The sequence below is a fragment of the Vicia villosa genome, linkage group LG7, assembly GCF_029867415.1.
Source record: "Vicia villosa cultivar HV-30 ecotype Madison, WI linkage group LG7, Vvil1.0, whole genome shotgun sequence".
In the NCBI taxonomy this organism is placed as follows: domain Eukaryota; kingdom Viridiplantae; phylum Streptophyta; class Magnoliopsida; order Fabales; family Fabaceae; genus Vicia; species Vicia villosa.
Genome location: NC_081186.1, coordinates 106453419 through 106476657, shown reverse-complemented (window position 1 = coordinate 106476657; position 23239 = coordinate 106453419). Strand labels below are relative to the sequence as shown.

The 23239-nt window shown below is 34.2% G+C and overlaps 1 protein-coding gene across 1 annotated transcript; it reads left to right on the top strand.

Moving 5' to 3' along the window:
- Positions 1-5611: 5611 nt before the first annotated feature.
- LOC131619941 (S-adenosyl-L-methionine:benzoic acid/salicylic acid carboxyl methyltransferase 3-like) lies at positions 5612-7894 on the top strand. The gene is made up of 4 exons (XM_058890980.1): positions 5612-5686; positions 6690-7094; positions 7197-7451; positions 7559-7894. The coding sequence occupies exons 1-4, from the start codon at positions 5612-5614 to the stop codon at positions 7892-7894; spliced, it is 1071 nt and encodes a 356-aa protein (XP_058746963.1).
- The last annotated feature ends 15345 nt before the right edge of the window (positions 7895-23239 follow it).

The window sequence follows — 23239 nt, the reverse complement described above, 5'->3', positions numbered from 1 at the left end:
ACGAATGAGGACTTTGTGTGTATGAGTGTGTGTGTGTGTGCGTGTGTGTGTGTGTGTGAGTGCGTGTGTGTGTGTGAGAGAGAGAGAGAGAGATATTACCGGGGGGATCCACAAGTCTAACTCGGGAAGCCGTGATGACTATTGAAGCCCTAAGCTCAACAAAGTAAAAGAGACGCCTCAAGACGAGGGTAGTAAAGTTGCACACCACAAGCTTAATACCATAGCATGAGGACACACTCTCTAGATTCTGATCGTAGAAAACCTCCCTGAAGTTAAGGCCGAGGGTAAGCCTCAAACACAAAAAGCCACGATCGCCTTCTTAGAGAAAGATGCAGCTGAAATTCACCCTCATAACAATGACCCCGTGGTCATTTCCAAAAGTGTGAGGATTGGGAAGTTAAAATAATTCTCGTTGATCAAGTGAGCTTCGCACACATCCTATATTGGGAGGCATTTGAAAGACTTCTCCTCGACCTAGAAGACATGAAGCATTCTTGAGGATCGTTGGTTGATTTCTCTGGTGAGCAGGTACATGTAAAAGAACATATCACCCTAAGAATCACTTTTGGAGAGCAGGATCGAGGCAAAGAAATAAAGTTTTAGTAGTTGGTTATTGATGCCCCCTCTTTGTACAATATGATTATTGGGCGACTAGCCTTTAACTGGCTGGGTGCCGCCTTGTCTACTCTATATTTGTGCATGAAGTATCCGCTCCCTGATGGGAGAGTAGGTGATATATATGGATATTATGAGATCTCCATGAAATATTATGTAAAAAGCCTCAACTTAAAGAGGATCCACACTCAAGGCGGGAATGCCAAAAGGATGAGCTCAAGAATAACATCGCCAAGAGAAATCTACAAAGATAGGGAAGTTTCCTCCTTAACCTCTAAGGGGGGAGGGTTGAAAGTCCAGAAGGCGTACCCCTGGAGATGATAACATAGTTATTTATCTTTTATTGTAGTTTGATGACTTTGTTGATGATTTTATAGACGAGTATTATATATCTGCCGATTGTAAGGACAAGTTATTTTGTGGGGTGCACTCTTTTCCCTTTACGCTTTTCATAGGGAGAGGTTTTTTAACGAGGCATCTCACTTTTATCATTTTAGAATCCATATCTACTGGCTATTCTATTCTTTGCAGGAAATCTAAAATTCATGATAATGTCGCCCATTGAGGCTACCATTTTGCCGGGTCCCCAAGTGGGATCCTTGCCGCCCATATAGGCGATCATTTTGTTGGATCCTTAAATAGGATCATTGCTGCCCATAGAGGCCACCATTTTGCTGGATCCTCAAATGAGATCCTTGGCACCCACATAGGTAAATATTTTGTTGGATCCTCAAATGTGATCCTTGCCACCCACAGAGGTGATTATTTTGCTGGATCCTCACATGAGACTCTTGCCGCTAACAAAGACGGTCATTTTGCTAGATAGTCAAATAGGATCCTTGTAGCCCACAGAGGAGTTCACTTTTCTATATCTTCAAATAGGATCTTTGATTCTTATAGAGGCGATCATTTAATCGGATCCTAAAATGGGATCCTTGCCTCCCATAAAGGCGGCCACTTTGCTGGATCCTCAAATGGGATCCTTGTCGCCCATAGAGGCGATCATTTTGTTGGATCCCAAATGGGATCCTTTCCACCGATAGAAGCGGTAATTTTGTTGGATCCTCAAATGGGATCCTTTCCATCCATATAGGTGATTATTTCGTTGGGTGCCCAAGTGTGATCCTTGCCGGTCATAGAGGCGATCAATTCATTGGATATCCAACAAAGATCTTTTTCGCCCGTAGAGGCGATCATCCCACTGGATCCTCGAGGGAATTGTTGCAAGAAATCAAGTTATTGCAAAAAGTGGGGATAATGATTGCAAACGCCCCTAGTGTAACGCTAAAACAATTAACACCACAAAGATAGTGACAAGATAATAAAAGTGATTAACATAAAAGGCGCCTTCAAGGGATGTCAATGTTCATTATAATTCTAAAAGCCCCCTAGGGGCATAGGAATACGACAAAAAATGAGGATCAGAATAAGGAGTATTTTTTTGTCTACCAATTGTCCATCTCAAACTACCTGAAAGAGATCCATCAAATGTACGTCCAAATTAGGCTAAAGAAAGGAGACCTACATTCTCGCCTTCTCAAAATGATGAGAGGAGGTCGCCACAACTTCATCCTTGAGTAAAGAGACCTTCCTCTCCAAGATATCTCAGGTGGTTTAGGACCTCTCAAGTGACTGTGTCATACGGTGGGAGAACTGACTTTTGAAAATATGCGGATAGTAAGAGTCTCCACCGACTTTTATTTTATCCAATTAGGAAAGGCAAAAAAAATAGGAAATACCTTTTTGAAAAGATTTTGAGTTCGGGGGGTAGGTTATACAAAGGGAAGGTGTAATCACCCTTTGTATCCATGGTTATCCATGGGCTCTTAATTGCCGAAAAAGGAACACGACGAATTCTATTTCTTACGTTACAAAGTCTATTTTTTCAACACATTTTACATCATGATGTACGTGTGGTATTTTGATCATATCTAGAGAATTTTACCTCATATTTATGTGGGACCGGTGACAGATGAAAGCTGACCTAAAGGGATACAACTCTTATCAAGACCCCATGGGTTAATTCAATTTTTTTCCCTCTGACCATACGCGTATATGAGCTACAACATATGATTTTCTGCCTATACATATACATATACGCGTATGGAAGCATGGGGCGTGTATCCATACGTAGGGATGGCAAAATGGAAGGTCGGGGACGGTTATTACCTTTCCTAAACTCAAACCTGAATCTTCAAACAATACTCGTTCCCCGCCCCAAACCCAAACAAGGATGGAGATTTAAAATCCAAACCCGACTCGAACGGGTTCGGATTAGATTCGGGATACGCCACCACCCATTTAATGAAATCGATCTTTTAAAATAAAAATATTTATTTTTTCCAAAATCAAATTATATTATAAATAATAAAATAAAACAAATTTCATACATTTATTTAAAATATTTTAAATAATAATACAAATCAAAACATTGACCACATATTTAATATTCTAAATTATCAAAAATAAATAATAATATACATAATGAAATAAACAAGGCGGATTTGGGGTGGATACTAGTGTCCTCATTATTAGCCCAGTTTTCATATTTTGTAATCGGGAAAAACCCTAATTCAATCAAAGTAGTTTTTTCCCGTCAACTTCAGAGCGAGTTTGGGAGGATACCCGTGGATACGAGTTTTGTTGTCATGCCTATCCATATGTGTATGAATGTCCATAATTTCCCTATAAACTTAAAATATGTGTTTAAATGGTGGAAAACAAATTTTCTTTATCTAGCTTGCATTAGGAAGGAAAAATATCATCTTGGAGTAAGACAGACATGATAGGAGTAACCGAAAGCACCAAATTTAACGGATTCCTCCATTGAAGCTTCCTTATTTATGATTATTGTGTAATGTTTATCACTTTTATTATGTCTTTATTATTATTATTATTATTATTATTATTATTATTATTATTATTATTATTATTATTATTATTATTAATATTAGTTAATCCTTCTAATGCTAGGGATGAGTTAGTGTTCTTCAATTAGTTGGTTTTTTTGAATTGATCTTTGTAAAGACTTCTTGTGTATTTCCTAGATGATTTATTTCTTTTTGAATTTAATGACTTCTCTTTCGGTCTTATTTAGAGTTGATTTACGACTTATTTAGAATTGATTTACGATTATCTTTTAGGAAGGATTTAACGTGTGATTGAAGTATTTATATTCGATATCACCTAGGACTAGAGATACCTTATAAAATTGATCTGTTCTTGATAGTCAAATGTTTAATTTCATCATGGACATAGGAATTAATTTGAGCGTTGTTTATTCACTAAGGACTTGGAAATAAACAACCTTAAGAATCAATAATATGTAAAGATAAAATAAGTTGTTACAAAGTCAATTTAAGATTGTTAATAAATTCAGGTTCAAACCCTAAGTTTCTAGCATGCTTATTCATATTATTGTCTACTTTATTAAAACTTTTCCTATTTACTCTTTTAGATAAAAAAAAACAAACTCAAAATTAACCCCCTGTTACTTTTGTTTAACATAATTAAATCTCAAACCTTATAATAGCACGTAGTTTTTGAGATCGATATTTTGCAATTTTTCAATATTACTACCTTGGAAAATTAGTACACTTGCTAATTAATTGATCAAGTTTTTAGCGCAGTTGTCAAGGACGGTAAAAAATTATAGAGTTTACCATTTTATTTTTAGTTGAAAATTTGTTGCTATGTGACCAAAAATTTTACTTTTGATTTTAGTTTTGTTATAACTAACATGTTTCGAAAATTTGTATCAAGGAGAATCCTCAACTAATTTTTCTCTCGCAGAAATCGAGAGATCCTTACGCACTCGACTCAAGAAATCTCGGTTACAAAATCTGAAAAAAGAAGAGGGCATAAATTCTTACCATTCAAATACTAAATAAAAAAATAAGTAAAACAAATACATTCAAGATTTATGATAAAAACACAACTATACATTCAAGATCTCCACTTGACATTAAACTAAAATCTAACAAGCATATAAAATTTCAAAAAGCTCGAACTAACTAAATTAGACACTCTTTTTGAAATCCACCTGATGAATTGAATTACAAGAATAAATATACATATTCATAAAATAAAGTATTGCATAATTAATATGTATTGCATCAGAGCTGTTGTAATTACAAAACTATAAGATCATTTCGATCAGTTTTCTCGTGCCAAATGATTAAAATAATGTATTCCGCACACCAACTATTTTTTTTACTCAATTTCACACACTAACTTTGAATCTAAGGCACACACCATTGTAATATGGAAAATTCTTAGGTGGATACATACCTAATAAATTGTTTTACACACAACCAATCACAGAATTTTAATTAATTAAAAAAATAAATACTGATTTTTCTCTCTCCTTCATAATCTCAACCACCATATGAATCCAATTAAAACCAAAATTAAAATTAAAATAAATTTAAAAAAGACTCTTTCTTATTGGTTGTGCCTAAGAATGTGAATTTAAGGTCGTGTCCATGCAAGAATTGCTCTTGTAATATAATTTAAATATGTGCTTTTTGCAAGTAATTTTCTTCACGAGTATATTTTTTATCATGAGTATATTTTTTTCAGCATAATATTGAAAAACCTTCCTTTATACTATAAATTTTAGTCAAAATAATATATGTATCGAAAATAATAAATTTATAAGAAAAATAATATGTCCTTGTTTTAAAGCTTTAGATGAATATTTAATCTCAATATCTCTGAATAATATAAGAACCATGGTTAATCCGTTAAAATTCTGAATAATATATATGGGTGATTAAATTTGACTGGAATAGAATAATAACAGCAATATTAAATCCAAGTATATTGATGTATCATTGTCATCATTCCTAGGTAATAAAATTTAATTGGTATGGGTTAACAACCAGCAGTATGTCCGATATGTCTCCTTTTATATATAAATATGGGTTGTTAACCTTTTATCAAACACAGAAGCAAAAGATAGAGAAAGTGCAACATAAAACTAAAAGAAATAACAATGGACGTAGAGCAGAGAGTGCACATGATAGGAGGCCATGGAGAAGAAAGCTATGCAAATAACTCATTGGTGCAGGTATATATATAGTCTTTGAAAATAACACTATAGATTGTGTAAATAATGAAATTTGTGTAACAACTAGTTTGACACTAAAAACATTTGTTTCAACTTTTATCATTGTTATGATTTCAAAAAAAATAAAATAGTGTTTGAATTCACACGTCTTTTTTATTTTTAAAGTTTGAGAGAATATACTTAGTTGGAATAAAAGTTGGATTGTTACGTTAAATTATTTTATTTGAAATGAATATCGAATCTATCTCCTTTAAAATATTTTTTAAAATAAGAAAAATTATAGTAATGAGTATAGTAATGAGTTGAATATATTATATGATATTTAAGTGTTTTGTATTGTGATTTCAAAATCAAGCGTTAAATCAATAATTTGCTTTCCATGGTAATATTCTTTGTTGTAAGTAGTGTGATAAAAATTACTGTACCTTTTAAGTTTTAAAAATAGAAATAAACTAAAATTATTTTAGAGACATTATATTGAAAAATATATCAAAATTTTTTTCTCTCTTTTTTATAATTTAAAAATTATTTCCAAAAAAAAAAAGGTTATACAAGGTTTATGTAAGTAATATATTTCAAAATTATAAAATAGTTATTAGGATAATATATTTTTGTTTTGGGCAAAAGTTCGAATTCACGTCGTCAACAAAAGAATAGTATGTGTTTTGACCTTTTAAAAATGAATTTGAATTTTTGAAAGTGCCACATAAAAGTATTAGTGATACGGCACATATGAAGTTGAGGTGTCAGCAGAAAGGATGTGCACTTATGATTTAATATATTATAATAGAAGATAATAGGTAGTGGAGTAGTAAATCTAGAGACTAGTCTTTAGCTATAAATACGGTCCGACATATCCTACCGAGTATCCAAACTCCGATTTCTCACATTATATGTATGATTTTTAACATGATATCAAAAGTGGTACTATGATGACGACAAATAAATATGTCAACCCATATAATATACACTTATAAATACTTTCTATTTTATGTTATTATAGGGAAATGTGATTTCTTCTACAAAGCTCATAAGAGAGAAAGTCATAACTAGTCTATATTCCAATACATTTCCTAGTAGCCTCACAATTGCAGATATGGGTTGTTCTTCTGGACCAAACACTTTATCAGTGGTGTCAGAAACTATCGAGATTGTAGAAAAAATTTGTAAAGAGCGGAATCATTTATCTCCCAAATACATAGTATATTTGAATGATCTTGCAGGAAATGACTTCAACAGTGTCTTTAAGTCACTTGACAACTTCAAAGAGAAACTATCTGATGAAATCAAAACTGAAATCGGCAATTGCTATTTCTTTGGAGTACCTGGTTCTTTCTATGGTAGAGTTTTTCCTGATCAAAATCTGCATTTTGTCCATTCCTCTTTTAGCCTTCACTGGTTATCAAAGGTTAATACTATTACCTCATTTTCTATGTGATTGTTTAAGCAATTAATCAAATCAAGTATGGAAATATATAACTGATTTCTGTTTCTTATGGAGAATAACTAGGTTCCTGAGGGCTTAAACAATAATAAAGGTGCTATTTACATCCAAAACACGAGTCCTTCAAATGTCATCAAAGCTTACTATGAGCAATTTCAAAAAGATTTTTCCTTTTTTATCAAGTGTCGTGCAGAGGAAATAGTTGAAGGGGGTTGCATGATTCTAACGTTTTTGGGAAGAAGAGGTGATGATCCAAGTAGCAAGGAATGTTGCTACATTCCAGAGCTTTTAGCCACTGCACTTAATGACATGGTCTTAGAGGTATATACCTATTTCATAAATGAGGGAAACATAAATGCGCGCGCTATGTCAAAATAAGTTTTAAAATATGAATATAACATTGAATTTTTTTTGTGTATGATTAATAGGGGATTATAGAAGAAGATAAAGTGAATAATTTCAACATTCCTAATTATTATCCATGTCCTAGTGAAGTGAAATTTGTAGTTCTCAACGAAGGATCGTTTAACATGAATCACTTGGAGGTGTCAGAAGTAGATTTAAATGTTTCTATTAATCAAAGTGGATATAAATTTGCACAAGCCATGAGAGCTGTATTTGAACCTTTACTAGTTAGTCATTTTGGCGAAACTATCATTGAAGATGCTTTTAACCGCTATCAAGAAATCTTGGCAGATCGAATGACCAAGGAAATAATAAAGTCAACTTATTTTACTATATCATTGACTAGGAAATCATTATAAGGATGAAGTTTGGTGTGCTTGTTTGTGACATGAAGTTTGTTGTTTAGGAAATCATTATAAGGATGAAGTTTGGTGTGCTTGTTTATGACATGAAGTTTGTTGTTTTAGTTTGTTGATGCAAGCAAAGAATAATAATTATTGGAATAATATGGTTGTGTTGCTTTCCAAAATTAGTAATAAATTGTTTGTGTTGCTTTCCAAAATGATAATAAATTGTTTGTGTTTTTCCTTTTCCTTTATATATATATATATATATATATATATATATATATATATATATATATATATATATATATATATATATATATATATATATATATATATATGATATATTACATATAGCATAAATGTGTCCACCTTATTGATTGAAATTTATTTGTTCCTTGCCTTCAATAATTACCAGATCAGAGTATAAGATCGAAATAAGACTACGTCAAACTCTCTTACGTTATAACAACCCAAATTCACCCATATAGCAAACAACCTAAAAGCATCTGACAAAATAATTAGGATAATTCCCAATTATTTGAACATATCACACCAAATTTATGTCACATAACTACAATGCAAAAATAAGTACATCATCCTTTCCATCATGGCTTTACAAAAAGGGCACATCACTGACTCTATTGCGGAAAAAACATCTCTACCATATATCCATACTAACTTGGGAGGATATTCGATCCAACAACAACTTCCATGAAACACACTAATATTTGAAGGAGATGGGTTCTTCCAAATTTGTTTGAAAATAAACATTTCTAGGAGTGATAATCTAGTTGTTGGAGACAAAAAATTGGATAGCAAAACTAAAGTTGATTTAATTGATAAAATGCCATTTTTCCTAGGCTCCAAATCCAATTGTCTTCTTCGTGTATTAACCTCACCAATTGAATTACCTCCAAAAGTCCCCGTCTAACCCTTAATATTTCCCACTTTTAAACACTTTTATTCGTTTATCAAATAAAGTTTTTGAGACCTGTCGAAGAAACTTATCACCAAGGCTCAATAAGATGGTGCAATGAGCTTTCTCTACCATTTTTAATTTTCTCTTTCTCCGTTAACGCAACGTTCATGGCTGTGACTTCCTTCAATGCTTTTAAACAACCCTACTAAACCAGTATGGCTTTCATCTTCAAGAGCCACATGCCAAAATCATTCATTCTGATGAACTTTTCAAGCTCATACTTTGATGACGACATCTTCTCCATGCTCACCGCACCAATTTGTTATGAAAACAATGCCAAGAACAAAGTATAATAGATTTCTTTTATTGACAAGAAACCCACAAGGTTAAGAAAGAGGGAAGCAAAAAGAACATAATGAAATTAGTTATAAACTGTTATTCTTTACTTTCTCTTTGAAACAAGATTATAAATATTACAGAATAACAAATAACCTCTCTCACCTTAATTAGGATTTATAGTGTGCAATGATGAGAGACTAGTATACTATTTATAATATAACTAACACACTAAACTAATGTGCTTTTACACATAGACCCATTACACAAGCTAACTTAGGGAAAAATCTAACTTAAACAAATGGACTTAACAAACAGGCTCAATTCAACATGCTAATAATCCTAGCATTTCAACTACTACATACTTGAGCATACTTTGACTACAACATTGCAGGATGAAATTCTGGCACTTACAAAACAGATGTCAAGACAGATGCTATAACATCACCTGCTGATAGAAAATAAATTGTGCAGCAAATAAATTGCAGAAAGATAAACAACACAATTAAATGTTAACCTAGTTCGGTGCAACGTCACCAACTCTTGAGCCTACCAAGTCAGGAAGGAAATCCACTATAATAGTATTAGTTCAAAGCCTAAACAATCTCAGTTTACAACTTATCACCTAATCACTATTTACTAATACCTCAGTGAGAACCCCTTCTCACTTTCTACTATCACCTCAGTGATAAAAACAGTTACAATTCCAACAATTATATAAAAAACAGTCACAATCCCAATGCCTAGAAGAACCAAAAAGAAAGATTACATTTTCCAATAAACAATGCTTTATCTTGCTTAAAAGCTTCGATCAAGAACAATACTCAACTCTTTTTCTTAAAAGCTTCAAGAGTGAGAACAATTAGTCTACCTCAATGTATCAGAAGATACATGAGTGACATACAAACAAAAACACTAAAACCTTAAAGGACTCCCAAAACACTAAACCTGTTTTTGCAGTCACAGTTTCTATTTATGAATGCTTGCTATACTAGGTTTAGCAAGTCTTTATTTATATACTCTTACAGTATGGACTTGGACTTTGAAACAAATCCAGGCTTTCATTTTCAATCAACTGCAAGATCTTCATAGAAAATAGGAACAAATCAAGTCAAATCTAAGTTTCCTAAAAAAAGTCTCAAAAATCCTTTTTATGAAACTTAATCAAATCTGCGCTGTCCCTAAAAACTTCTCTATTGGATGTGCCTGAGTGTTTGAATCTTCAAGAATCTCATATTTTCAATCAAATCTTCAAGGATTAAAAATCAGTCTGCACTGTCATCATGTTCTGGTATAGCATGTCAACATCTGGCAGAACATCTGTCAAAACTCATGACAGTAGAACCTGTGACATTTGGTCAAGATGTTTCAACATCTTGCTCTAACAAAATTAATGCCAACGACAAAACCATAGATCTAACACAGGCTTACGACTATAACATGTGAACAGACGTCGAATGCATGCTAAGATCCTATCGAGTTGTCGAACTAAGAAACTAGCTTTCTATCATATTAGAGTTCGATATAATATCTCACATGAAGATAAAAGACCACCAACTTCAAGGAGTTAACCCTAAAGCCCGAGTAAAGATCCAACTCAAACATTATACTCAACAAGATCACATTACTTTAAACTTCTCTAGATGCTAATCTCTTAAGTGAAGCAACCACTAACTAAGACCACACAAGCATATAATACTTCAAAAGAACTTGAACTAAACTAAAATTTCCAGCTCATGAGTTGAATTACAAGAACATCATATATATATATATATATATATATATATATATATATATATATATATATATATATATATATATATATATATATATATATATATATATATATATATATATATATATATATATATATATATATATATATATATATATATATATATATTATAATAATAATAATAATAATAATAATAATAATAATAATAATAATAATAATAATAATAAAGTATGAGCCATGTGCTATATGTTCAAAAACTATAAGATCATTACGATCAGTTTTCTCGTGCCAAACTATTCTTTACTCAATTTCACACACTAACTTTGAATCTAAGGCACACTATTGTAATATATACTTGTTTCATAGAAAGGACAAAAAGAAAATGCTTATAATTTACCACCCATGTGGTAAAGTGACACAACGTTGTGTGGGATCATTGAATTCATAGAAGAAAACGTGATGAAGAGGCAGTAATTTTTGTGATTAGGAATTAGTTTGCTCTTTAAGTAACTCTTTGAGTTTGAATCCTTTTTACAAGAGCATAAACCTTCGTGGACTCAACTAATCAACAACTCCAATCAAGAAATTAACAACTACAAGCCAATACTCAATTGTTAGGAGGAATCTACATACCACCCCCATATTTTGTTATTCTAAAATTACTCTTGAACAAGTTAGTAGAGGTAAAAATTGAATTTTCCGGAAGAATTTTCAAAAATTTTGGTATGTATGCAAAAAAAAAAAAAAAATTATACTATCGGAAATTTCAAATTTATGGTTGTGCAATTACTTTTTTTTTCAAAAAAAAAACTGAAAAATTCAAAAAATTCAGTAATTTTTTTAAAATTTCCGATAAAAATTCATGAAAATTTTTAATAATACGATATTATTTCAAAATTTTCGATACACATATTTTTTGAAAATTAGTGACTTTAGATGTATAATAGTAAAAGCATATTTATGGAGGGTGCCATGTATAACTTAAAGGTGGTATGTATAATTCTCAATTGTTAGGATATGTAGTCACAAACCAAAACCAAATCCATAACACCTTAGAATAGTTTTGCTAAATAAGTTTATGTTTGTGTTTTTTGTTATTTTTATTTCTTTCAAATTTTGCAACTAATTTATTCTCTTTATTATTTTTTTATTAGTTTGATGGCAAAAATATGAGAAAATTATTGGAATAAGGGAGGAAATAATATTTGAAAGAAAAAATTTGAGTTAGCGGAAGACATTTTTAAAGAGATTGCATGTTTAAGGATAAAAACTCACATACTTTGGCATATATTTAGAAGATGCCCCTGATTTTTTTTTGTCTTTAAAATTAAAAAAAAATCCATCAAAATATTTGTGTTTGTCATCATAAAAAATGAAGCCATTGTTATAAGCAAATTCGTTTGGAAAATAATGATCTCTAATTTTAGTTTTGATAAGTATAGAACAGTTTTTTTTCTCTATTCTGTGTTTCATGTGTAGAAAATTGTATAAGTAGTTGCTTGGCTTTGCATATTGAATATTGAATGAATTGGATGGCAATGCAGTTGAGTCCTATACACAATTAGATGTATAAGAAAACACGATTCCTAGAGGAGTACATTCAATAGAATTATTAATTTCTGGTCAATAAACCTTGTCTATTGTGAACCACTCTCATATCACATTGAAAGAAGAGTTTGGTGTTTTCATTGAGTTGAAAGTTTTGTGTTCACTCTTAAGCTTGTAAGTATTGAGTGACTATGTTTTAGAAGTGTGTCTTTTAATATTTGTAATTTTATCGAGGAGAATTTTAGGTGGGCCTCATATTTAGGTGAGTCTTAGGTAGAAGTTAGTACGAGTAGTGATTAAGTGAGAAATTGTAAACTAGAGGTTGTTTAGCTTTGAAGTGATATTATCACAGTGGACTTATCGCTGACTTGTTAGTCCCCAGAGTATGTATTGTTGATAGCGAGCTGGATGGACAATTACTTGTGTTTTTTAAAGTTTCTGCATTGCACTTTTTATACTTTATCATTGTGTGTATTTGGAAAATGTTGTCTAATTTCTCTATATTGATTATTCAGCAATTACACATGTTTAACTTAGCCATTATACCCAATTCCTTAGTGTATAACTCAATATTTTACACTATACTCCCTAATCCATTAGGTCAGTTGGATAGTTAGAACAAATGATATCTGATGCGCTAAACCATAAGTCACAACTTATAGTTTCTTATCCCTAATCAATGAATAAGTTGAATGAGTTAATTTAACATATATTCTTTAAAAAATGGACTTGAAGATCCATTCTTGGACGTATAAAATTAATTGTATGACTAGTACTTTTGAGATCATAAATTCTAAATTAGATATTAGAAACACACAAGACATGAATATTAAAATATTTATTCGCATTATGTCAACACATTACTATACGTTTCTCCTCCCTTGATGTATAATTTATTTCATGTAAATAATTTGATACCTTCCATCTAAATGAACTTTTAGATATGTTGTGTATTTTTCAATTAATCTAATATAATACACTAAGATGAGAAATGTAAAGCATCTTGAATATCATACACCATCCCCGCCTTCTCCACCACCCCCACCATAGCTTTATGAAGTTTATCAACATCTTCCAAATGTACATCGTTGAAGACAAGTTCTTTAACATTCTTAACAAAACCACTTCCACACAATGACTCTGCACCTTCCTCCTTATAACTCTTCACGACTTGAGCAAACGACTTTTCCCTACCCCTGATGATAATGGATTTAAGAGTGAATTCCTTGTCTTTCACTATCGCCCCTTCCTTACCAGCATCCACACAAAAACCTCCTAATTTCTTCCTCAAATCAACCTTCTTCGCCTTTCCCTATGTAACATGTTCACGTCTCGAAAACCTCTGAACGTTGACACGAATTTTACTATCCTCCAAAAAAATATCATCCAATGTGATAGTCAATCTTCTATCATATTCGACATCAAAGAACCGGACGAATCCATACTGCTTGCCCCAAATATCCTTCTTAAAGGGAATAAAAAAAAAAGAGAAGATAAACTCTTACCATTCAAATACTAAATCAAAAAAATAAGTAAAACAATATCATTCAAGATTTATGATAAAAACACGACCATACATTCAAGATCTCCACTTGACATTAAACTAAAATCTAACAAGCATATAATATTTCAAAAAGCTCGAACTAACTAAATTATACAATTTTTTTGAAATTCACCTCATGAATTGAATTACAAGAATAAATACACATATTCATAAAATAAAGTATGAGCCATCTGCTATAGCTTCAAAATACAATATTGCATAATTAATATGTATTGCATCAGAGCTGTTGTAATTAGAAAACGATAAGATCATTTCGATCAGTTTTCTCGTGCCAAATAATTAAAATAATGTATTCCGCACACCAACTATTTTTTTTACTCAATTTCACACACTAACTTTGAATCTAAGATACACACTATTGTAATATAATTTAAATATGTGCTTTTTGCAAGTAATTTTTCTTCATGAGTATATTTTTTTCAGCATAATATTGAAAAACCTTTCTTTATACTATAAGTTTTACTCAAAATAATATACGTATCGAAAATAATAAATTTATAAGAAAAATAACATCTCCTTGTTTTAAAGCTTAATTAGATGAATATTAAATCTTTCATCTAAAGAACTATGATTAATCCGTTAAAACTCTGAATAATATATATGGGTGATTAAATTTGACTGGAATAGAAAAATAACAGTTCTGGTGGATTATGGTCTGAAGAGTGTGAAGGATTAGTGGAAGAATCGGTGGATAGCATAGAAGCCTTCTCGAGTGCGTATGAAGTTGCTGGTGCGATTCATGATAGGATTAAGTTAGACGGTATGAGGGAATTTTCTGGGGCAGGTAGGTTTGTGGTTCCTTCAGCAGGCCCGGTTGTTGTTCATGATTCGGCGGTAGTGAAAAGTAGGGACTGCGATAGATTGGTCGAGGCTGATGCTAATGACATAGAAGGCAAGCGGTGGTTTTTCTAAGAAGACCAGGGGCGGTTTTATTTCGGAAACGTTGGAGGTTTCCACTATGGTGTCGGGGTTTAATGAACATAGCAGGGAGATAGTTTGTTATGAAAACCTCTCGGAGAATGATTTGATAGGTTCAAACAATGCGAAACAGTGGGACTTTGTAAACAAAAATGTGGAGGGCAAAATGTGGTCGGCTTTTGAAGAATTGGGTATGAGCTATTTGATGGACCGGATTAATTTCATTAAGAATATGGGGGTAGCGGAGAACGAAGAGCAAGCGGGTGTATTTCCAAGGAAGGAGCTTTCTTCATCATCTAAATGATTATAGGAACTTATAATATTAGGGAGGGGGGAATGCCCTTAAGAGAAGAAGGATTAGTTCTATAATTAAGAAGGTAGATGCGGATATTGTTTTGATTCAAGAAACGAAAATAACTAAAATGGAGGATGTTATTGCTTGTGGTTTATGGAGTAACACGGATGTGGGGTTCTCCTTTTCTAATTCGATCGGGAGGTCGGGAGGAATTATAACTCTTTGGCGGAAAGATAGGGTGGAAGTTCTTCATAGTTTTAAAGGAGAGGGATTCTTAGGAATAAAGGTGGGTTGGAAGGAGAATATTTATTATGTTGTGAACATTTATTCATCTTGCTTTCTAGATAAGAAGAAGGAATTATGGGACACATTGCTTATGTTGAAAAACTCTTATTTGGATGGGGAATGGATTATTGGTGGTGACTTTAATGCGACTAAAAGTACTCATGAAATGAAAGGGAGGTCGGATAGAGAGATGGAGACGGGGTCGGAGCTTTTTCCAAAATTCATAGCTAATAGTGGATTGGTGGATGTGCCGTGTAAAGGAAAAAATTTACTTAGTATAGCGTAGATGGAAGGTCAATGAGTAGGATCGGTCGTTTCATTGTGTCGAATATTATTGTTAATAGATGGGGAGTGGTTTGACAACTAGTTGGGGAATGAGACATTTCAGATCATTGTCCGGTGTGGTTAGTGGTGGATAATCTAAATTGGGGTCCTAAACCATTTAAATTCAACAACAAATGGTTTAACTTTAGTTCATTCTTACCTTTTTTTGAAAAAGAATGGAAGGAGTCGGTGGTGGAAGGTAGAGGAGACTATGTTCTTAAAGAAAAGCTTAACCGAATTAAAGAGAGATTAAAGTGGTGGAATAAAACAGTTTTTGGTAGAATTGAATTGGAAGTGGAGGATAGTGTGAGAGACATCAATGATGGGGATTCTAGGTTGGAAGATTCGACGGAGGAAATTCTTGGTGAGTCTCTCAAAGGTAGGAAAGAAGCTAACAAGAGGTTTTGGTTGAATTTGAGGATAAAGGAGAATATGCTTGTTCAAAAATCAAGGCTTAAATGGATAAATGATGGAGACTCAAATAGTAGTTTCTTTCATAAGGTGGTAAAAGAGAGAAGAAGACACAACCACTTAGGTCATATTGCTACACAAGGGGGGATGGTGGAGAAGGTAGGGGAAGTGAGGGAGGAGGTTAGGAAGCACTTTTCTAATAAATTTTTAGAAGAAGACACAGATAGAATTCTCTTGGGCGGAATTCCCTTTAATAGTATAAGTTCTAATGATGTTGCTTTTCTTGAAAGGCCTTTTCAAGTGGAGGAAATTAAAGAAGCTATAGACGGATGTGGTAGTTCTAAGAGTCCGGGTCCGGATGTTTTTTCCTTTATGTTTATAAAGAAGCGTTGGAGTTTCATCAAGGAGGATTTCTTAAATTTTCTTAATTATTTTCATTCTGGTGGCTTTATCTCTAAGGCGATAACTCCTTCATTTTTGTCGTTGGTTCCTAAGTCTCCTAGTTCTATCACTTTGGATGACTATAGGCCTTTTTGTATGGTGGGTTGTATGTACAAGGTAATCTCAAAGATCTTGGCGGGTAGATTGAAAAAGGTTCTTCACTCTATTGTCTCTTCGTGTCAAAGTGATTTTGTCCCGAATAGAAATCTTCTTGATGGGGTGTTGGTGGCTAATGAGGTGGTGGATTTTGCGAAGAAAGAAGGGAACGGATGTCTTTTATTCAAGGTGGAATTCTATAAGGCGTATGATAAAGTTTATTGGAACTTTCTTAGATATATGTTAAAGAGGATGTGGTTTGGGGATAAGTGGCGGAAGTGGATGGAAAGGTTGGTTTTTCATAGTAATATGTCCGTGATGGTTAACAGGTGCCCAACGAAGGAGTTTTGTGTTGAGAAAGTATTAAGACAAGGTGATACTTTATCCCCCTTTATTTTGTTTTAGTTGCGAAGGTCTTGTGGGTCTTGTTCGTAAGTCGATAGATAACGGAGTTATTAGAGGAGTGGGAATTAAGGAGAGTAGAGTAGTGGATATACTTCGATTCGCGGATGATACTTTAATAATGGGGGAAGGGAGTTGGAACCAAGTTAGGACCATTAAAGTGGTTTTGAAGGCTTTTGAGATGGTATCGGGGCTTGGAATCAATTACCATAAAAGTAAGTTGATCGGGATAAATTTGACGAGTAACTTTTTAGAGGCCACCGCTTTTGTTCTCTCTTTCCAAGTGGAGGATAGTTCGTTTATTTTCCTTGGGATTAACATCGATTGTAATCCTAGGAAATATGCTTCTTGGATCCCTCTTTTATCTAAGATGAAAAAGCGCCTTGCGGGTTGGAAGAACCATTTTCTTAGTTTGGGTGGAAGAATAACTCTCTTGAAATCTATTCTTGGATCGCTTGCTATATTCACTATGTCTTTTTATAAGATGCCTCCAAGGGTGGTTAAGGAGATTACCAAAATGCAAAGTAATTTTCTTTGGGGAGGGGTGGTGGAGGATAACAAAAGGCGAATACATTGGGTAAGTTGGAAGAATGTTTGTCTACCGATAGAGAATGGAGGACTTTCCATAAAAAACATTTCGAATTTTAATTTGGCTCTTCTTAAGAAATGGAGGTGGAGTAAAGGGAGATGACTCTCTTTGGTATAACTTGTTGAAGGCCCGGTATGGTGACGTCTCCATGGAAAGCTTTTGTGGAGGTATGCCTTTTTCACCCTCTATCTCAAAACCCTTCTTCTCTTTCTTCTTCTTATATTTGGTGGAAAGATTTGCTTACTATAGGTAGTAATGGGGGGGGGGGGGGAAGATCCCATGTTTACTCATTGTTTTTTTAAAGTGGGTAACGGGTCCACCACACCTTTTTGGGAGGCGAAGTGGAGGAATGATAAGAGTTTGAAAAATGAATATCCGGATTTATTTTCTTACTCTTTATTGAAAAAAGTGTCGGTGGCGGGAATGGGAGGATGGCATAACGGTATTTGGAAGTGGGGAAATTGTGGTATTTTGGATTCTCAAATTACTATTCTTTCTTTCAGATCGAAACTTGATTCTTTCCGGAATTTTATTTGTGGGTTCGGTCCAAGTTTATCAGGGAAGGATGTTATTAGTTAGAAGTTATCGGGGGATGGCATTTATTCTGTGGCTTCTTGTTATAGACATTACGCCGGTAAATGTATTCCGTTCGGGCCTTTTGAGAAGAACAATGAGGCTTTGTCTTTAATTTTGACGTTGGAAGTTCCTTTTAAAATCAAAGCTTTTGGGTGGAGAGTTTTTGTGAATAGACTTCCTTTGATGGAATTACTTTTGGTTAGAGGTAGCTTTGTCTCCGGATAATTTAAAGTGTATTTTTTGTGGTATTGATCCGGAAAATCGGTATCACTCTTTTATGAAGTGAAATATGGTGGAGGCGGTGTGGAAGGATATTTCTATATGGATCGGAAAGCCTTGGGGGGTTTCGGAAGAAGAGTGTAAATCGTGTTTCATGGATTGGTATTCTTTTTATATAAAAAAAAGAAAGTTAAAGTGGGTAAATTAGGTGTGGTATGGTTAGCTTGTATGGATTATTTGGTTAAGTAGGAATGGGATTTTCTTTCGCAATGAAGTGTGGAATGTGAATAATACGGTTTGGAACATTCAATCTTTGATTTGGAAGTGGTCGTTTATAGGAGAAATTACTCATCCCATTTGTAGCTTTTACGAATTTAACAAAGATCCTTTGTTATTCCTTTCGTAATTTTAATTGGTCTGTAATTTCTTTTGTTGGCGTGTTAACCCCGTTTCTGTGTAATCGGATTATGAGAACATTTAGTTCTCCATTTTAATGAAATCTTGCTTACACAAAATAAACAGCAATATTAGAATTTAATTGGTATGGGTTATTAATACATATGATTTGGCAATTAAATGACCCAATATTCTGGGGTTTTGGTCAAACAAGGCAGCTAGCATGATAAATATTTTATTTCTATTTCTATGCACATAATTAGCTGAGAAAATCTTGCAGGTGTAAATGTATTTAACGTACTTAATTAGGCAGCAATATTTTAGGTTCTATGATTAACCTGTAATATGTATAAATTGGGAAATAGCCTAAGAAAATGATTATCTGATTCTCACTTATAGAAATTTGTTATGGTATCAGAGCTTCCACAAATCTAGTAAGGACATGTGAAGACCTTAACCATGACAGAGAAATCAGAAAAAAAGACTCCCCCTCCCTATGATCTGAACTCTAATGATAATCCAGGAAGCCTGATTACTCAGGTTCAATTGAAAGGGGAGAATTATGACGAATGGTCTCGAGCCATACGTACATCTCTCCGTGCACGACGTAAATGGGGGTTCGTCGAAGGAACCATTGAATAGCCCAAAGAAGGTTCTTCCAACTTGGGAGATTGGTGGACAATGCAGTCTATGTTGGTGTCATGGGTGTTGAACACGGTTAAACCAAATCTGCGATCTACCATTTCATATCAAGAGAACTTGAAACAATTGTGGGAGGACATTAAGGTACGGTTCTCTCTCTCAATTGGCCCAAGAATTCAACAAATAAAGATGGATTTGGCATACTGTCTCCAGACCGGGATGACCATTGTAGCATACTATGGAAAATTGGGAAGCTTGTGGGATGAGCTTTCAAACTATCAGCAAGACCCTCTATTTAGATGTGTAGGTTTGACATGTGATGTAAAAGGCAGATTGGAGAAACAACGAGAAGAAGAGAAAGTCCATCAATTCTTAATTTGCCTAGATGATGTCCTTTATGGTACAGTGCGCTCTAATCTTCTTGCAACTGATCCTTTGCCTAAATTGAACAGAGTGTATGCCACTCTCGTGCAAGAAGAAAGAGTGAGAACCATATCTAGAGGAAAAGATTCAAAGGGCTTGCTGAGATGAAGGACAAAAATGTGGTATGTTCAAACTGCAATCGAACAGGGCATGGAGCTTAAAGTTGTTTCCAGCTGGTCGGGTATCCCGAATGGTGGGGAGAACGACCACGCGGTGAAAAAAAATATGGTGGGCATGGGAAAGGGCGACAACATGGAGGATACGCTTCAGGAAGAGGACGAAATGGGAACGTTCGAGCTAATTCAGCGCACATCAATGGAGAAACCAGTACTGCAATGAATCTTCCTAACAAGAATGCATTGCCCAGAATAAGAAATGACCAATGGCAAACCTTAGTGAATCTTCTAAATAATCACAAAGGCAATGAAAATGACAAGATGACAAGTAAAAATTGTGAATGGATCATTGACACAGGTTCTTCCAACCACATGACAGGTAATATAAAACTCTTAAACGAGATAAGGGGGATAACGGGATGCCCAGTTGGACTCCCAGATGGAAAACAAGTGTTAGCCACTAAAGAAGGGTCCGTGATCCTTGATGGAGGATTGAAATTGACAATGTTCTTTATGTGCCAAAATTGAGCTGCAACTTGATATCTATTCCTCAGTTGACTATTGAGACAAAATGCGTTGTTCATTCCACACTTCGAAGATGCTGATTGGAGCGGGTGAACAAAGAGATGAGCTTTATTTCTTCAAAGGGATTTGACATGAAAAGGCACACAAGGCTAGTGGAATATTTCATCTTAATTTATGGCATCAACGCATGGGACATCCTTATCTGGAGATCACTCGTTTGGCTTCTAACCTAGAGAATAAGAGTAGTGAGTTGGAAAATAACGCATGTGATGTGTGTTTTCAAGCTAAGCAAACTAGAGATGTTTTTCCATTAAGTACTCATAATGTTGTTAGTAGTTTTGATTTGTTACAATGTGATTTGTGGGGACCTTATTGAACTCCCTCTTCTTGTGGTGCATCCTATTTTTTGACAATAATGGATGACTTTTCTCGAGCCATATGGATTTATCTATTGATTGATAAAAAGGAAGTGTCACGCACATTGAAAGATTTATTTAATTTTTTGAAAGACAATTTGATAAGCAGGTTAAAATGATACGTAGTGATAATGGAACTGAATTCATATGTTTGAAAAATTATTTACGAGAGCATGGAATCATCTTCCAAACCTCTTGTTCAGGAACACCACAACAGAATGGACAGGTAGAAAGGAAACACCGCCACATACTTAATATTGCTCGCGCCCTATGGTTTCAAGGTAACCTTCCCATCTCTTTTTGGGGAGAGTGTGTCTTAACTGTTGGGTACTTAATTAATCGCACACCTACACCAGTATTGCAAGGAAAAACACCATATGAAATGTTGCATGGACAGGCCCCCTCGTATAATCATTTGAAGGTTTTCGGTTGCTTGTGTTATGCTCACAACTTAAGAAAAACAAGTGATAAATTTGCTAGTCGAACGTGAAAATGTATTTTTGTTGGATATCCTTATGGTAAAAAGGGGTGGAAATTGTTTGATTTAGACACTCAATGTTGTTTTGTATCACGTGATATTAAATTTTTTGAGTCTGAATTTCCTTACGCTAATATAAACGAGAAGGAGAACACTTCCCTTGTGGAACAACCATTGTTTTTTGATAATGAAGGTGAGACAAATAGTCAAGTTAGGATAAGTGAATCAAGTGTGCAGGCTGGTATAAGTCATAACGAAAGAGGGGGAGGTGCAGGTGACTCAGAAAGTGAGTTAACTAATGAGCCAATATCAGGTTCCAATCAAGATGAATCTAGCAATTCTCATATTAACCCTTTAGTTTCAGAATCTAGTAACGATGAGAATGTGAAAGAGTTAGGAAGAGGTCATCACATCAAGATGCCTTCAGTTAGATTGCGTAATCATGTGACTCATACTATGCAGAAATTAAGCCCATCTCCCATCTCACCCTCTTTGCAGCATATTTCAGGTGCGCCTTACCCGCTAACTCATTACATAAATTATGCAAAATTTTCCCAAAAACATAGCAGGTTCATTGCTGCTGTTATTTATGAATGCAAGCCCGTTCATAAATGGAGATTCTCCATGCAACAAGAACTTCAAGCTTTGGAAGAAAATTGCACCTGGATTTTACAACCTTTGCTGGCTGGGAAGAAACCTCTCGGTTGCAAGTGGGTGTACAAAATTAAATATAACTCAGGCGACACCATTGAAAGATACAGGGCAAGACTGGTCATTCTTGGGAATCATCAAGTAGAAGGAATTGACTATAGTGAGACATTCTCTCCTGTTGTCAAAATGGTCATTGTTCGTCTTGTTCTTGACGTGGCAATCGTGAAGTAGTGGGAAATTCATCAAATAGATGTTCGCAATGCATTCCTTCATGGAGATCTTCAGGAAGATCTATACATGAAAAAACCTTCAGGCTTTCACACGTCCTCACATGGATTAGTTTGCAAGTTGCTCAAATATCTATATGGGTTGAAGCAAGCCCCTCGATGTTGGTTTGCCAAACTATCCGCTGCTTTTTTGAAATTTGGATTCCAACAATCATGTTCTGATTATTCTCTCTTCAACTTAACAACTCATGGAGTGCAGCTCGTAGTTTTGGTATACGTTGATGATTTGATTATTTGTGGAAATGATTTTGATGCAATAATACGCTTTAAAGCGTATCTTAGTCATTGTTTTCACATGAAGGATTTGGAGAGTTTAAAATACTTTCTCGGCGTGGAGGTTGCAAGGAACTCAAGCGGAATGTTCTTATGGCATCGCAAATATGCCTTGGATATAATTCAAGAAACAGGTTTACTTGGTGCCAAACTTGTGCCAACACCCCTTGAGGAAAATTATCAACTTGGTCTCGCAACGGGAAGTCCCCTTGACCACGCCGAACGCTATCGATGGTTAGTTGGACATCTCATCTACTTGTTTTTTACCAGGCCCGAGATATCTTATTGTGTTCACACCTTGTCACAATTCATGCAATAACCTCGCGCTGATCATTGGAATGCAGCGTTTTGCATTGTCAAATATCTTAAAGGAAGCCCCAACCAAGGTATACTGCTAAGCAAGATATCTAGCTTCCAGTTGCATGGATGGTGTGATTATGATTGGGCAGACTTCCCCCTAACTCGACACTCAATGGCTGGTTTATGTTTTTG

What these genes read in the sequence shown, in the direction of transcription:
- LOC131619941 (XM_058890980.1), top strand. Translation starts at nt 5,612, where the DNA reads ATGGACGTAGAGCAGAGAGTGCACATGATAGGAGGCCATGGAGAAGAA. An exon ending in CAAATAACTCATTGGTGCAG is followed by an intron (nt 5,687 to 6,689) that starts GTATATATATAG and finishes ATGTTATTATAG; the next exon opens with GGAAATGTGATTTCTTCTAC. An exon ending in TTAATGACATGGTCTTAGAG is followed by an intron (nt 7,452 to 7,558) that starts GTATATACCTAT and finishes TATGATTAATAG; the next exon opens with GGGATTATAGAAGAAGATAA.